This window comes from Grampus griseus (assembly GCF_964374135.1).
Source record: "Grampus griseus genome assembly, chromosome: 15".
In the NCBI taxonomy this organism is placed as follows: Eukaryota; Metazoa; Chordata; class Mammalia; order Artiodactyla; family Delphinidae; genus Grampus; species Grampus griseus.
Window position 1 is genome coordinate 81,445,399 of NC_139009.1, and position 16,084 is coordinate 81,461,482.

Sequence of the window (16,084 nt, forward strand, 5' to 3'; positions counted from 1 at the left end):
TGCATGGGCTTTCTCTAGTTGCGGCAAGCAGGGGCTACTGTTTGTTGCGGTGCATCGGCTTCTCACTGCGGTGGCTTCTCTTGCTGCGGAGCCACGGGCTCTAGGCGTGTGGGCTTCAGTAGTTGTGATGTGCGGGCTCTAGAGCACAGGCTCAGTAGTTGTGGTGCACGGGCTTAGTTGCTCCGTGGCATGTGGGATCTTTTCGGAGCAGGGATCAAACCCATGTCCCCTGCATTGGCAGGCGGATTTTTAACAACTGCGCCACCAGGGAAGTCCCAATAGCTTCACTGTTTAAAGGCCATTAAGTTATAACATTTTTTCTGTCCTGATGATGGAGGAATGTGGCCTGTGAAAACACTGAGTTGAATACCATAGAAAATTGCCTTTTATTTCTGGAAGTCTGCAGTAAGTTTAGAATAAAGGATTGGGGCTGGAAGGGCAAATATTAGAAAGAATACTGTAGCTTTGATAAAGGAAAAATGATCTGCAGAAAGATGTACCTACATAAAAATACTCTTACACATTCCTTAAAGGTTTTAAAGCTTTCATTATCAGCATGACTGGATTGTAGATTTGACTCTTGGTTTACTGAAATCTTTAAGCTGTAGTATGTAATGGGTAGGTAGAAAAGTAGGGCTGAAATGTAGGTAGAGTATAAAAGTCTCAAGTTAAATAACTGATGTTATGTGTCACTTTCATGAACTTTTGTAATATGGTTGACATTTTAGGACATTCTCTTGAATCGGGTAGGAAGTTCAGTACACATTGAAAGAACACTTTAGAAACCATGGTAGGTAAGACTGTTAAGCATGTTGTTATATCATTGATATATTTTGTAGCTGTGTCAAATAATTTTCAGAAACTTGATTACTGTATTTCCCATTTTCTAGGAAGTCAGTACAATCTTGGTGTCAGATTTGGGCTTGAGTTCCTGGTATGTAACTTTCTAGCTGGATGCCTTTTATAAAGTATCATCATCTTTAAGCTTAATTTAATAGAGTTGTTTTGAGGATTAAATGACATACAGTATGTCTAATAATTGGTCAGCACAATTCCTGATAAACAGTAAGCACTCCGAAGCTGTTAATTTCTATTACTAGCCAGAAGAGCTTTTCAAACTCAGCAGCATACAGATGTAGTCCAATGTTTTATTATTCTGGAGATGTTTGTTAATGAATACTGTGGCAGTATAGCAAATCACAAACTATTTTTATGAGGTGAATAGAGTCGGATGAGGACTGGCAAGTTTTTGGAGGTGAGGTGCCAAGCATCGATCATTAACTACCTTCCCTTGTCACCCTGTCTCGGAATCTGCTGTAGTGTGGCATATTGGCAGAGCTGCCTTTGGAGATGGTACTGGTTGATCTCATGCTGCTGGGCCGGATGGTTGATGCTGGGCCAGACTAAGGTTTCTGTTACCTGATGAGACCTGAGAATTATCCTTGATTCTTCCCTCCCCCTTTCTATATACAACCAGTTGGTCATTTGTGTTGCTGATTGATCTCCTTAGTATTTATCTGATTCATATATCTTCATCTTGCCTGCCACTGCTGCAAGTCAGATGTGTGTTTGTCATCCCAATTAGCTAGAAAAGCTTCCTACCTTTTCCTGCTGCTTGACTAGTTGGGATTCTGCCCTATCATTTATACCAGAGGTAGCTTTCTGAAATGCAAATTTGATTATGCCAGCAGGGTTACTGTCTTTGACTTCGGAATCAGAACTTCCTGGGTTCAAATCCCATCTCTGCCTTGTGTGATCCTGGACAAGTTCTCTGTGCCTCAGTTTCTTCATTTATAAAGAAAGAAAAACCATTCAAATCTGACCTGGAAAGATTGCTAAAAATACGCTGCCTAGCTCCGACCCCCAGTTTCTGGTTCCCTAGCTTGAGTGGGCTCAAGAAATCAGTAACCTACAAAAAGCTTCTCAGTTGATTCAGATACCTTTTAATGAGTCCTCCTGAGGCACCATACATGTATTACCTTTAGGTTTTTGTGCTCATTGTGTCTGATATATGCACTCTCTTTGCCTGGTTAACTCCTTTTTCTCCTTCAGTAACTTGGGTCTAGGTTTCTCCTCTGCTAGGAAGTGTCTGACTTTCTCATTCTGGATTTGGTGCTTTGGGAAGTCACCACCAGTACAGTGGTTCAGTGTTCTATGATCCCCCTTAAATACACTGTCTAAAATGTAGGACAAAAGGGAACACATTTCAATTCTGGTCACCTGTAAAAGCATTAAATTCCTTTAATTCATGGCATTTAGCATTTTGCAATTTCTCGTTTTTTACTCGTTTGCTCTCTCTCTCTCTCTGTCTCTTCTGTGAAGCTCCTTGAGGATAAATTCTGTGTCCTCCGTGTCTTGTTACATAATCTTTATGTTTATCATATTAGGAATTATCTTTATTGAAGTGAAGCATCTTCACAACAAGGCATCCACCAGTGGAGGCTCTGTTGCGTGAGGTCTTTGTTTTCTGATTGTATCATTTATTTGAATTCATACACCTTTTCTACTTGTACATCTCAGACTGACCTCCTTTGTTTTCTGTAGGTTTTAACTGGAACTTAGTTTGGTTTATGACTCCAAGTAATATTGGTAGATGGAGGACATTGTGGGATGGAACCAGAAATGAAACCAGGAATGTAAAAGATTGTGACCAGGTTTGGTTCTGGATTTTGGGATATTTTATTTACTGAATCATTCCTAATTTATTTAGATTTGGATGTGTGGTGATGTTTTGCTGAAAGCATTCAAACTTTGTGCATCTTGTTTTCCCTTTGGTAAAATGAGAGACTAGATGAAAGTCCCTTTCAGCTCTAAAATTTTTGCTATTCCAAGTAAAAATGCAAAGGTTTCCAAAGATTTAGGTGTTATTGATAATCAAATAATAAGAATCTTTTTCTCTTTTAACTTTTCTTCATTTTATAAATAATTCCATTCAGACACTCAACAAAAAAAACTTTGGTATCAACAAAAGTGAATTTCCTTTTCTTTTCCTTTCTTTCTTCTTTTTTCTTTTTTAGGGTTACTTGAATACAAGCATGAATTTCCTTTTCTTGATTACCTAGATTTTCTTCCTGGAGCTGTTCATTATAACTCTTTCTGGGTTTGAGTGTAACTCAAACTTTATTGAAGCAGATACAGAGAGGCTTATGAGTAATTATAACTCAAGTGTTGTCATGAAAGAACTTGCCAAGTGATTTTTCTCAGTGGGCTGCTAATGCATGAAAAAGGCTAAAGTGAAAAAAAAAATTCTCTGTAAGTGAATGTGACAGATTATTTTGCTCTGGAGTAACATTTAGGTCTTCTGTGTTTTCATTTAAGTGCCAAGGATGACATTGATCTCGATGCCTTGGCTGCAGAAATAGAAGGAGCTGGTGCTGCTAAGGAACAGGAACCTCAAAAGGCAAAGGGGAAAAAGAAAAAGGAGAAAAAAAAGCAAGATTTTGAGTAAGTATATTTTAAATATATTTGATTTTTATTAGCTTTCGTACTAGATTTACTTATTAAACTAATTCAGTACCTCAAAATATATTTTAATCCATTTCTAGTGAAGATGATATCCTGAAAGAACTGGAAGAATTGTCTTGGGAAGCTCAAGGCATCAAAGCTGACAGAGAAACTGCTACAGCAAAGGTGAAATACAGATTGTTGTTACCTGTTTATGCTTCTTCGTAGCTCCAGTTTTAGGGACTGCTTTTGGAAACTTTTGAGCAACATATATGTGTTAGTTAAAAGTTTCCATAAAATTTGATGCCAAAGGGGGAAAACAGTTTTTAGGGAATCAATAATGCATTTTAAAACCTTTCACAAATATAAAGATGCTTTATTTGGGAATCTAAAGGTACTTTGTGATATGTTGTCTATTTATAAAATTGGTGCATTTGGAAATATAACATTTCCCAACTCTACCCGCAGTTTTCTATATTATTGATACTTCTTTCCATCCTTTGAAATTGGATAAGCCTCAGAGTAATGAGAGAGGGATGGATATTTTTTCTTTCAATTTTCCCCTTAGGCTTTTTATGCCATTTGAAGAAGGTAATAAATGTGGACTGGTGATTAGTGTTTGCTTCAGAGTGCCTGGATTCTGAAATTTACAGTGATTATGAGATGTACCTGAGGCCTAGGCTAGCTTCTGGTACTTGCTTGAGTTTTATATTCTTGTAAAAACAACTTTATTTTAAAATTATTTCGATAATTTTTCCATGTGTACTTAACGAAGTACATGACTTTGAGGAGTTTCAATTAATAAAAAAAAGTATAACTCTGTTAATATTTCTAACAATGGAAATTTTTTAGCCAACAGAAAATAATGAAGATGAATTCACCTCAAAACAAGATAAAAAAAAGAAAGGACAGAAAGGCAAAAAACAAAGTTTTGAAGATAATGATAGTGAAGAATTGGAAGATAAAGATTCAAAATCAAAAAAGACTGCAAAACCCAAAATGGAAATGTACTCTGGGAGTGATGATGATGATGATTTTAGTAAACTCTCCAAAAAAGCTAAAGGGAAAGCTCAAAAATCGAATAAGAAGCAGGATGGGTCAGAAGAGGATGAGGATAACAGTAAAAGAATTAAAGATTGTATGAGAGTACATTCTTCTGGTGAAAGTGGTGATGAATCAGATGAAGTTTTGCAGTCCAGGAAAGGACAGAAAAAGAATCAGAAAAATAAGCCAGGTCCTAATGTAGAGAGTGGGAATGAAGATGACGACTCCTCCTTCAAAATTAAGACAATGGCTCAAAAGAAGGCAGAAAAGAAAGAGCGTGAGAGAAAAAAGCGGGATGAAGAAAAGGCAAAACTGCGGAAGCTGAAAGAAAAAGAAGAGCTAGAATCTGGTAAAAAGGATCAGAGTAAACCAAAAGAATCTCAAAGGAAATCTGAAGAGGAAGCTGTAAAATCCAAAGTGACTCTTGATTCTGGAGCACCTCCTGCCTCTGAAGAGAAAGGAGAGGCTCCCACAGCTGCAGAAGGTTGGTAATAATATCGAGGAAAGGGCAAAAGGCTTGGATTCATAATCAGCCTAAGTTTTGATTATTATGCCCCAAAATCATTTTGTTGTTTGTCCTTGCTTATAAAGGTACTAAATTGTAAGAAACTTAAAATTAGGTCTAAGTACTCCTTTAATTGATTCTCACTGTTAAACATTTATGTATGTATAAAATATCTTTCAAATGATTTGTGCACACACTAGGATTTTTACGGAATTTCACCGTGGAAAACAGTTTTTTGCTGCTCATGAAGGCTGGAAGTTGCCTAATGAAAAATTTACTCTTCCTTTTGATGCCTCAGTGTGAGATAATATCTGAATTCTTTCCTGTTTTTAAAAACCTAATTTGGTCTATGAAATGGAAAAGTAACATGCCGAAATTAGTTAGCATCTTTTAAGCAATACTGAGGCACTTTTTTGTACCAGAACCAATTAGCAAAAAAGAAGCTTTCTAGTTAAATTTCCCCCTTATTCAGAATGGAAACAAAGATCAAATGACTTACATAATTTTTCTTTAGACTAGAAAACTTTTAATGGGAAAATTGACATAGCTTTTTAACCACTCAAATTTTTACTGTCTGGACATGTTTGAGGAGAACCATCAAGAAAGTAGCTTCATAATCTTTAATTCTTTAGCATAATGCTATAGAGTTCTTGGAATATATTTATATTTTTGTATTTTATTCTTCTAATGTCTGTCCCCTTAAGGTAGGCATCATTCTTATCATCCCCATCTTACAGAAGCAAAACTAGCTACAGAATTGATGAATTCAGACACCATGGATTTAGAAGATACGTTAGGTACTGTATATCTTCTCCCTGATGACAGGATCCTCACATCTTCTTGAATCCCTCAGGACAACTCAGAGTAGCACCAGCATTGTAGGCTTCTAAGGAGGCCAGCTGGGTTGTTTGGAGCTCTTCTGGTTACTCAAGTGCTCAGGGGGCCTAGATATCCAAAGCCCTTAGCCTGCTGCTGGCATCAGCCCTGGCCCATTATGGTTCCTGCACTCTGGGGTTTGCTTACCATTGCCGTAGGAAACAACTTTTAAAAATATTCTTTGCCTCTCTTCTTTTTTGGTAGATGACAATGAAGGAGACAAAAAGAAAAAAGATAAGAAGAAAAAGAAAGGAGAAAAGGAAGAAAAAGAAAAAGAGAAGAAAAAAGGACCTAGCAAAGCCACAGTTAAGGCTATGCAGGAAGCTCTGGCTAAGCTTAAAGAAGAAGAGGAAAGACAGAAGAGAGAAGAGGAAGAACGGATAAAACGCCTTGAAGAATTGGAAGCCAAGCGTAAAGAAGAGGTATGTCATTGTGAAGCTGCTGACTTTGACTTGGTGTTTTACTTAAATCCGCTTCTCGTAAAATATCTCTAGCTTTCTAATTCTAAAAATTTCTTAGTTGTATGGTATTTCAGTTACATTATTGTTCAGATATAAATAATAAGATGAAGGGGTAGAGAAAATCCTACCTTATTTCCTCAGGTACAGACAGGAGTTGCTTGTGCATCATTGCCAACACATAGTCGACTCTCATGTGGTACTAATTAATACTCATTATGTACAACATTTAAAGTACTTTCATTTGGAAGCTCCTAACATAATACTTTGCATGTATCTCAAGAGCTTTGTTAGAAATTTGGGTTGTTTATGTTTAAATTTTGTAATTCATTAAGCTAATACAATTTTTGTCTGATGCATATTCTTTTATAGGAAAGATTGGAACAAGAAAAAAGAGAAAGGAAAAAGCAAAAAGAAAAGGAAAGAAAAGAACGCTTGAAAAAAGAAGGGAAACTTTTAACTAAATCCCAGAGAGAAGCCAGAGCCAGAGCCGAAGCTACCCTTAAACTTCTACAAGCTCAGGGTAGGTGGTGTTCTTAATTAACTGAATGCTCTAGAAACTTCTCTCATGCAGTTATATCTCTATAATGGTCAAAAGGAGAATTGAATCAGAAGGAGAATTCTATGAAAATGCTGTGAAAAAGTCCAATAATAATATAAGGAATAGGTGAGATAATTTCATTATTTAGGGAGATGACATCTATACTGTGGTAAAAATTTGTGTGTAAATGATAGTATGTCTGTAAATGAAAATACAAAATAGTAAAATGAGTCCCCGTGTAGACATCACTCAGTTTCAACAATTATCACCATTTACCATTCTTGTTTTGTCCCCCCTCCACCCACTTTTTTCCCCTGGAGTATTTGAAAGTGAATTCCAGATGCCATTATGGGTTTACTCCCATTTTACTTTAGTGTGTATACCTAACAGATAAGGACATTTTACTTTTTAATATAAGTGTAGTATGTATTATTATATTAAACAAAGTTCCTTGATATCTTGATGTTGTCCGTGTCTAGTTTTTTCCACTTATCTCCAAAATGTCTTTTATAATTGATTTGTTCAAATCAGGATCCAGATTAAATTCATGTGTTGTATTTGGTTGATAATGTCTGTCTCTCATTGATACCAGTACCACCTCTATTTTTGGCATGGATTTATTTGTTGAAGATACTGGATGTTTTCCTAGAATTTCTCCTATCCTGGATTTGTCTATTTGCATTCTCCTGGTGTTGGCTAACTTATTTCTCTATACCTTGTAATTTTTTAGATCTAGCAGTTTGGCTACTTCTTAATGGTGCTTTACCACCTAAAGTGCCTCATGTGAGGAGGCACGTGATCTGCTTGCCTTCTGGTGATGTCAAGATTGATCAGTGAGTTTAGCTATTGGCAGCCTTGTCCATTAGAAAAGTTCTTCATTGACTTTTCATCTAATAATTTTAATTCCAATTGGTGATCATTGCCTATATCCAGTACTTTGTTAGGAATTAAAGAATTGTGATAGTCTGTCATTCTTTCTGCATTTATTAGCTAGAATCTTTCTCTAAAGAAAAGCTTTCCCTGAAATACAGTTCATGCAGGAAAACTAGGGTATATGCTTAATTCTTTCCCTTTCTTTACTAATTTGTAAAATAATAAGTTGATGTCCCCTTAACCTCCAAAGGTGACCAGTGGAGGTTTAGTATTAAATTTAGAATTTAATTTTGCTTTGGATGTATATCATTTTATCTTAATGGAGTTTTATATAATTGATATGTTTTCATCTCCTAAAGTCATTTATGGTTTTGTTTTGTTTTGGTTTGGTTTTTTTTGCGGTACACGGGCCTCTCACGGCCGCGGTCTCTCCCGCCGCAGAGCACAGGCTCCGGACGCGCAGGCCCAGTGGCCATAGCTCACGGGCCCAGCCGCTCCGCGGCACGCGGGATCCTCCCAGACCGGGGCATGAACCACGTACCCTGCATCAGCAGGCGGACTCCCAACCACTGCGCCACCAGGGAAGCCCCATTTATGTTTTTGATACTCAAATTATACCATCTTTGGCTAGCAGGAAGTCATTCAGGTTGGTCCCTGTGACTTTTTCACTTGACTACTGTATTCTTGGACCTCTTCCTTGCTTTCTAACACCACGAGATATCCCAGGCTCATCTTGCACATTTTCTCCTCTAGACCTTGAAATCAACTGTTTACCCAGGGAACCTTGGTTCCTTTTAGTTTAGAGACCATAATCTGAGCATTTAATCATTTATGTTTTTGACAGGTAAGATGATTTAAAATAGTGTCTTTGCTCCTTTGAGAAGAATATTTTGGGACCTCTCAATGTCCTGTCCTTAACGTTCCACAGATTTTTATATTATGGTAATTTTGGTGCTTATGCTATAATTAAAGTAAGAGCTACCATGTATTATGTATTTAGTATATACCTGATGTTACCTTTGACATTATTTCCTCATAAATATCTTCATTCCCATCATATAGATGAAAAAATGGAGACTCAGAAAACTTTAACAGCTTGTCCAAGGACCTAGAACTGAGATTTAATTGATCTGTGTGACCAGCTCTTTGTTATGCATTATATGGTCAGCTGGGAGCAGTAAATGTAGAGAAACACAGTACTTAGATTTCAGAAAGTCTTATTCTCAGTTGGGGATATAGCTTTTTAAAAAACAAAAGTAAAGAACAAATTCGAGTACAACTAGCACCCAAATATCAGATTTGACTTGTGGCTATCTGACAGACTAGAAGCACTCATGGAGAAATTGGGATAGGACCACGTAGGGAGTAATTTGCCAATCTCAGAAATGCTGTTTTATGGAGTAGCTTGACTTGTATTTACAAGTTTAGATGAAAATTATTTAAAATTGTGAACTTGGCATCAATCTTTAGGACAGGCTTGGAAGAGATGGTCTCTCAGGTAGTATCTCTGGCCCTAGTCTCTTTTCTTATTCTTCATAGTGTTGCTCAGTTTTTGCCCTCTTATGGGTTCCCTATTGTCTGTTAATAAAAGTGTCCAAACTGCTTAACCTGACATTAACGGCCCTCCACAAGTGCATTCATTGAAAAGCTACTACATGCTACGTCTCACCATATCTTTAAAAGCTGCCTTGTTAGGTAAATATTATTTACCACATTCATTACCTAGAATAATATAAAACTTATTAATTGAGCTCAAAATGTGTTCTTAGTGTATCTGCAGATATTTTCGAATAATTACGCTGAATTGTGTAGCAGGTTACCTTTTTAGTCTGTTCCATAGCCTTTAGCCTGTAACTGCTAAGCATATAGCAAGTACACATTCCCCTAAAAGACACAAACAACCAACATGCAAAGAAATATATAACCTGGGTAGTCCTATACCTGTTTAAAAAATATACTCCTATATCTACTTACATTTTATCTAAGTTAAAAAAAAATTTCCAACAAAGAAAACTCCAGGCCTCTATGATTTCACTTGGGAATTCTAACAAATATTTAGGGAAGAAATATTGCTAGTTATGAACATTATCTTCCAGAACTACCCAACTCATTTTATGAGGACAGCATGCCCTTATATCATAGTGAGACAAAGACATTACGAGAAAGGAAGACTGCAGACCAATATCCCTCGTGAACAAAGATGCAGAATTTTTCCACAAAATATTAGCAGTTTGATTCCAGCAGTACAGTTGACCCTTGTACAATCTAGGGGTTAGGGGCAACTCTCCATGCAGGCACAAACCTGTGTATAATTTTCTAGTCGGCCCTCTGTATCCACGGTTCCATGTCCACATATTGAACCAGCAGTGGATCTTCTAGTACTATAATATAATACATATTTAGTGAAAAAAATCTGAGTATAAATATCTGTGTAGTTCAGACCTGTTACTCAAGGGTCAACTATATAAATATTTATGTTTATGTGCGTATATTTATATTTAGGGTTAATCTATCATGACCAAGTGGGTTTTATCCTGGGAATGCAGGGTTGGTTCAGTATTTAAAAATAAATAAATAGTTCACCATATTACTAGACTAAAGAAGAAAATCTACATGATCATCTCAATAGATGGAGAAGAATCATTTGACAAAATTCACCATTCACGTATAATAAAAATTCACAAACTGAGAATAGAAGGGAACTTCCTTCCCTGATATAAGACATTTACAAAAAACATACAACAATTTTCAGTTACTGGTGAATGACTGAATACTAATAAACACTAATATTGTGATTTAGGCAAGGATATCCACTCTCATCACAATCATTGCACATTGCACTGGAATGTCCTAACTCAGGCAATTAGGCAGAAAGAGAAATAAAGGCATGTAGACTGGAAGGAAGAAGTAAACCTGTCTATTCACAGATGACAGTTGTCTACATAGAAAATCCCATGGAATCTACCCCCCACAAAATCCTACAGCTAATAAGTGAGGTTAACAAGATTATAGATAAGACCAGTATGCAAATATCAATTGTATTTCTATATGCTTGCAATTAACAGTAAAAATTAAAAATGGTACCATTTACAGTACCCCCCCATAAAAGTAATTGAAACACTTAGTATTTGTGGAATCTATATGCTGAAAACTATAAAACACTGACGAAAATAATTGAAGACCTGTGTAAATGGAGAGATGTTGCATTCATGGATTGGAAGATTTGATGTTGTTAAGATATCAGTTCTCCTAAACTGATTTGTAGATTCAGTGCAATCTCAGTCAAAATTGCAGCAGAATATTTTGTGGATATCTATAAGCTATTTCTAAAATGTGTATGAAAAGATAAAGGAGTTAGAATGGCCAAAGTATTTTTGAAAAAGAACAAACCTTGGAGGACTCACTATCTGATTTCAAGACTAACTGTAAAAACAGTAATCAGTACAGTGTGTGATACTGGCAAAAGGATAGACAAATAGATCAATAGAACAGATAGAGTCTACGTATGGTCAGGGTTTTTTTTTTCTGTCATAGGAAAAGACAATTCAGTAGATAAAATATGATGTTTGCAGCAAGTGATAGTGGAACAGTTAGACATTGTGTAAAAAAAAAAAACCTCAAAACAAAAAAACTTAGTCCTAAATCTCAATCGTTATATAAAATTTAACTCAAAATGGATTGTAGATCTACATATAAAATATACAACTTAAAAACTTTTAGGGCTTCCCTGGTGGCGCAGTGGTTGAGAGTCCGCCTGCCGATGCAGGGGACACGGGTTCGTGCCCCGGTCCGGGAAGATCCCACGTGCCACGGAGCAGCTGGGCCCGTGAGCCGTGGCCACTGAGCCTGTGCGTCCGGAACCTGTGCTCCGCAACGGGAGAGGCCACAACAGTGAGAGGCCCGCGTACCACAAAAAAAAAAAAAAAATTTTTAGAGGAAAACATAGGGGAAAATCTTTGTGAGTTTGTGTTAGGCAGGGAGTGCTTAGTTACAACTTCAAAAGCATAATCCATAAAAGGAAAAAATTATAAAATTGAAGTCCAGTTAAAAACTTTTGCTGTGCAAAAGACACCGTTGAGAGAATTCAAAGAAAATACCTGAAAGTCATACGTGATAACTGTGTGTGTGTGTGTGTGCATAAAAATATATATAAAGATAACTCGAAACTCAACAATGAGAAAAACAATCCTATTTAAAAATGGGCACAAGTTTGAAGAGACACTTCACCAAGAAACTATTCAGTATAAGCACATGGAAAGGCTGCTCGACATCATTAGGAAATTCAAGTTAAGACTTCACTGTGAGACATCACTACACATTTATTAGAATATGTAAATTTAAAAGAACCCAACATCTGTCTTTACCAAATGCTGGTAAGAGCAGCTGGAACTCTCATATATTACTGGTGGGAATGCAGAATTGTAAAGCCACTTGAGAAAACAGTTGGCAGTTTCTTACAAATTTAAATACAGTTGACCCTTGAACAACACGGGTTTGAACTGTGTGGGTTTACTTAATAGGTGGATTTTTTTCCAATAATACTACAGTAACTACACAGTTTGTGATTGGTTGAATCTGAGGATGCGGAACCATGAATATGGAGGAAACATGGATACGGAGGGCTGACTATAAGGTATATGCAGATTTTCAGCTGCGCGGAGAGTTGGCAGCCCTGACGCCCATGTTGTTCAAGAGTCAACTGTACATATTTATCTTAATGTCCCATCATTCCCACTCCACAGTATTTACCCCAGAGAAATGTTCACAGAAAAATCTGCATGCAAATGTTCCTAACAGCTTTATTCATAATTGTCAAAAACTAGAACTCAAATGTCCTTCAGCTGTCTGTCGAATAAGGGAACTGTGGTACATCCATACAATGGAATGCTGTTCGGCAATAAAAAGAAATGAAGTACTGGTACATATAGTAACGAGGATGACTCAAATCCATTATGATGATAGCCAGACTGTAAAGTGTCATTTCTGTGACTTTCTGGAAAGAGCACATGTTTTGGGTTGGAGAACAGATCAGTAGCTGCCAGGGGCATAAGGATGTGAATAGGGTTTAACTTCCCAGAGCAGCACAGGGTGATGGAACTGTTCTGCATCTTCATTATGATGGTGGTTGCATAACTACATGCATTTGTCAAAAGTCATAGAACTGGACACCAAAAAAATGGAATTTAAACGTATATAAATTTTAAAATACCTTACATTACAAAAGAGGGTTTTCCATGAATGTTCCTTTATATTTTAGGGTATGCATCTCTGAGGTGAATAAAATGTTATCTTCTTAAGTAGTATTTCTTAGGTGACAAGCAAGTAGTATAAACCCTGAAATTTTCCATTTTTATCCCTCAGGTGTTGAAGTGCCATCAAAAGACTCTTTGCCAAAGAAAAGGCCAATTTATGAAGATAAAAAGAAGAAAAAAACACCACAGCAGCTGGAAAATAAAGGTTTGCATACAAAATAGCCTGTGATTTAGAAACAGTTTTGTTTGCCTTTTCGTAAGCACACATTGATAAGTCCAGTGGTTATTGGAGGTGTGTATATTAAAGAAATAGTCTCCCGATGATGAAAGCTGTATGAACATTCCTGGGGATAGAGACCAGTCTTGCTCTCTCCATTGCCATGGTTCCTAAGTCCTCATATGGATCCTGATTTTATTAATAAATGGTTTTTCAGAAAGTCATTTGTAAGATAGTTGCCTAGGCTTTAGAATACATTTTTTCTCAGAAGTCTTAAAAAGAAATCAGCAAATCAGAATTGCATACTGAAACTTACTTCCTGTACCTTGTTTCTTGTTATTATCATTCTCAACGTATTCAAATGACAGGTTAATGGAAAAGTACTTTTGTTTGAAGAATGTGGATCCTATGCTATGAATAACTGTTCTTAACTCTGAAAAGCACAACTATCATTCTTATGTTTTCTGTTCCCTTCTCAACCTTCTGTAATTTTACATTCTATTCTTGAGCAGAAAGAAAAACTAGTTTCCTCTTTAAAAAACCAACAACGCATAGCTGATATTTAAATGTTTTCTAAACTTGCTAAAGAATTTAGGTTGTACTACTGGTTTTTATTCAGTACTTAATAGAGTATCCTAACAGAAATTATGCACTGAAAAGTATTGTTAACTTGGTTTCTGTTCCTTTTTTCAGTATGTGAACCAATGGAATTAAGTGCTGCTGTAGAAGTTGTGGAACAAGGAGTACCTGAAAAAGAAGAGACACCACCTCCTGTTGAACCAGGTCAGTAGTGTTGACTAATTAATTCCTGTTAAATATCACTGATGTGTCATAAGTTGTCTTGGTTATCGTTAGTTTGGGGAAACCAAATGTCTGGCAGGATGGCCTTCTTCATAGTTCTTTCTTTTCTCTAAATCATTTCATTTCCACTGTAAAAAGTGTAGAGGTGAGACTTGAATCACATTTGTTCTTTACAATAGTGTTGGTAAAATGTTTTTTAGAGAGGATAGAGAGAGGTATTTGGATTTTTTCTGATGTTTTTATTTATGGGTCAGAATTCTTAAGCGGTACCAAGAAGAACTAAAGTTCTTTATTTAATCCTTCAGAAGCAAATTGGAAGCATTTTTAATTAGAACTTTTATTAAGAGTCATAAAAATTGGCATTTTAAAATCTTTATAGAGGTCAGCTTCTGTTTACTAAATTAGTAAGAGCATTCAACTTACTCATTTTGTGTGTGTGTTTTGAGATTGGAGAAAAATCTCTGGATTTTTTTTTTTCTTTAAGATAAACATTGTTCTAATTCATGAGATAGCTGTTGCTAGGAGAGCCAGAGGCCGGCTAAATGTATGTTTTGTAAAATCAGGAGAATCTCCAGTGTTTAAAGACAGGAATGGGAGCAGCTTTAGAGAATGTTAAGACTGACCCACACTGGTGAAAGGTATTACTGATCCTATTTTTCTTCCCCTCCTATTCTCAATATAAAAAGGATCATTTTCCTGGGCACACCTCAGCTTAACAGGATGAGATTAGAGAAATTCACATTGATAGACTTAACAGCAGTTCCCTATTTTAGGTGATATTTGTAGCACTAGAAAGAATTGCTAATTTAGGAGGAGTTAGGGGTATGTGTTTCTGACTCATTTCCTCCTCAAGAAGGCGTGTCCAAACTTGTTGACAAATAGTAATTATGACAGGGAAACAAATACTACAGTGTCCCAATCTCATCTTCCTTTCATTTGAGAATAATTTTGCTTGATTAGATTTCAGTAAAAAGAATCATTTTTGTTAATGAGAGTTTAAAGTCTATAAATTCAAAATTATACCTTTCTGGCTATTTTTTGGGTTGTAAGCACAACGTACTGTTCTTATTTTCAACTGGAATAGAAGTGTAGATTTGTACCTCCAACTATGTAATTTAAGTTGTATTTATATGTATTTGTAGAGGTTAAAGCAAAATAAACAGTACATTCTTCTGTATAAAGTATAGGTTGAAGATCAAAAAGAAGATATATGTGAAATTTCTTTTATCCTCAAGAACTGAATGCCATCATTTACCCTTTTCAAGATCTAAAGGAACATTTCAATGAGTTGCTAATATTTTAATTACCTCAAATGTGAAATCTGCGTTAAGTTTAATATAGTGTATTCAAAACACGAGGAAATTGTGAAGCATTTAGTAATAGTAGAGGATTTAACATGGTAGGTATATTGAAAACTAGTTCCAAAGGTAATGAAATTGTGTACATACTTTTTGCATAACTAAAACATTTATTTCTTTATGTCAGGATAGTTTTCTACGTAATTTTTTTTTTCTAAAAGCAATCTTATCTGTCTAGATATATTCTGTGTCTTTAATGAAAATTTTATTTACAGAAGAGGAAGAAGAAACTGAGGATGCTGGATTGGATGATTGGGAAGCTATGGCTAGTGATGAGGAGAGAGAAACAGGTGAGTAGCTCGTAAGCACTCATTGATAAGTCCAGTGGTTATTGGAGGTGTGTATATTAAAGAAATAGTCTCCCGATGATGAAAGCTGTATGAACATTCCTGGGGATAGAGACCAGTCTTGCTCTCTCCATTGCCATGGTTCCTAAGTCCTCATATGGATCCTGATTTTATTAATAAATGGTTTTTCAGAAAGTCATTTGTAAGATAGTTGCCTAGGCTTTAGAATACATTTTTTCTCAGAGTGATAATGTTACAAATGGGGATAAGTTATTAAAGCTAGCCTACCAAAAAAACCTCTTGAACTTAAAATATAATACAAAGATAATACAAACGAATTGTTTAGTTCCTAATCACTATGAATAAAAAGTGTTTTTGTCATTTCTTCCTGTCTTTTTTAGGGTTTAATTTGCTGGCTTTTTGCTAAC

The 16,084-nt window shown here is 36.0% G+C and overlaps 1 protein-coding gene across 3 annotated transcripts in view; it reads left to right on the forward strand.

The window, feature by feature from the left end:
- The window catches only part of EIF5B (eukaryotic translation initiation factor 5B), a 67,676-nt gene that overhangs the window by 19,152 nt on the left and 32,440 nt on the right, over positions 1–16,084 (forward strand). For all 3 annotated transcript variants that reach the window (XM_082672810.1, XM_082672811.1, XM_082672812.1), the window contains exons 2-9: positions 3,319–3,444; positions 3,546–3,630; positions 4,297–4,972; positions 6,074–6,291; positions 6,700–6,850; positions 13,103–13,198; positions 13,904–13,993; positions 15,585–15,659. In XM_082672810.1, coding sequence (XP_082528936.1) covers positions 3,319–3,444; positions 3,546–3,630; positions 4,297–4,972; positions 6,074–6,291; positions 6,700–6,850; positions 13,103–13,198; positions 13,904–13,993; positions 15,585–15,659 — 1,517 coding nt within the window. The remainder of the gene's footprint in view (positions 1–3,318; positions 3,445–3,545; positions 3,631–4,296; positions 4,973–6,073; positions 6,292–6,699; positions 6,851–13,102; positions 13,199–13,903; positions 13,994–15,584; positions 15,660–16,084) is intronic.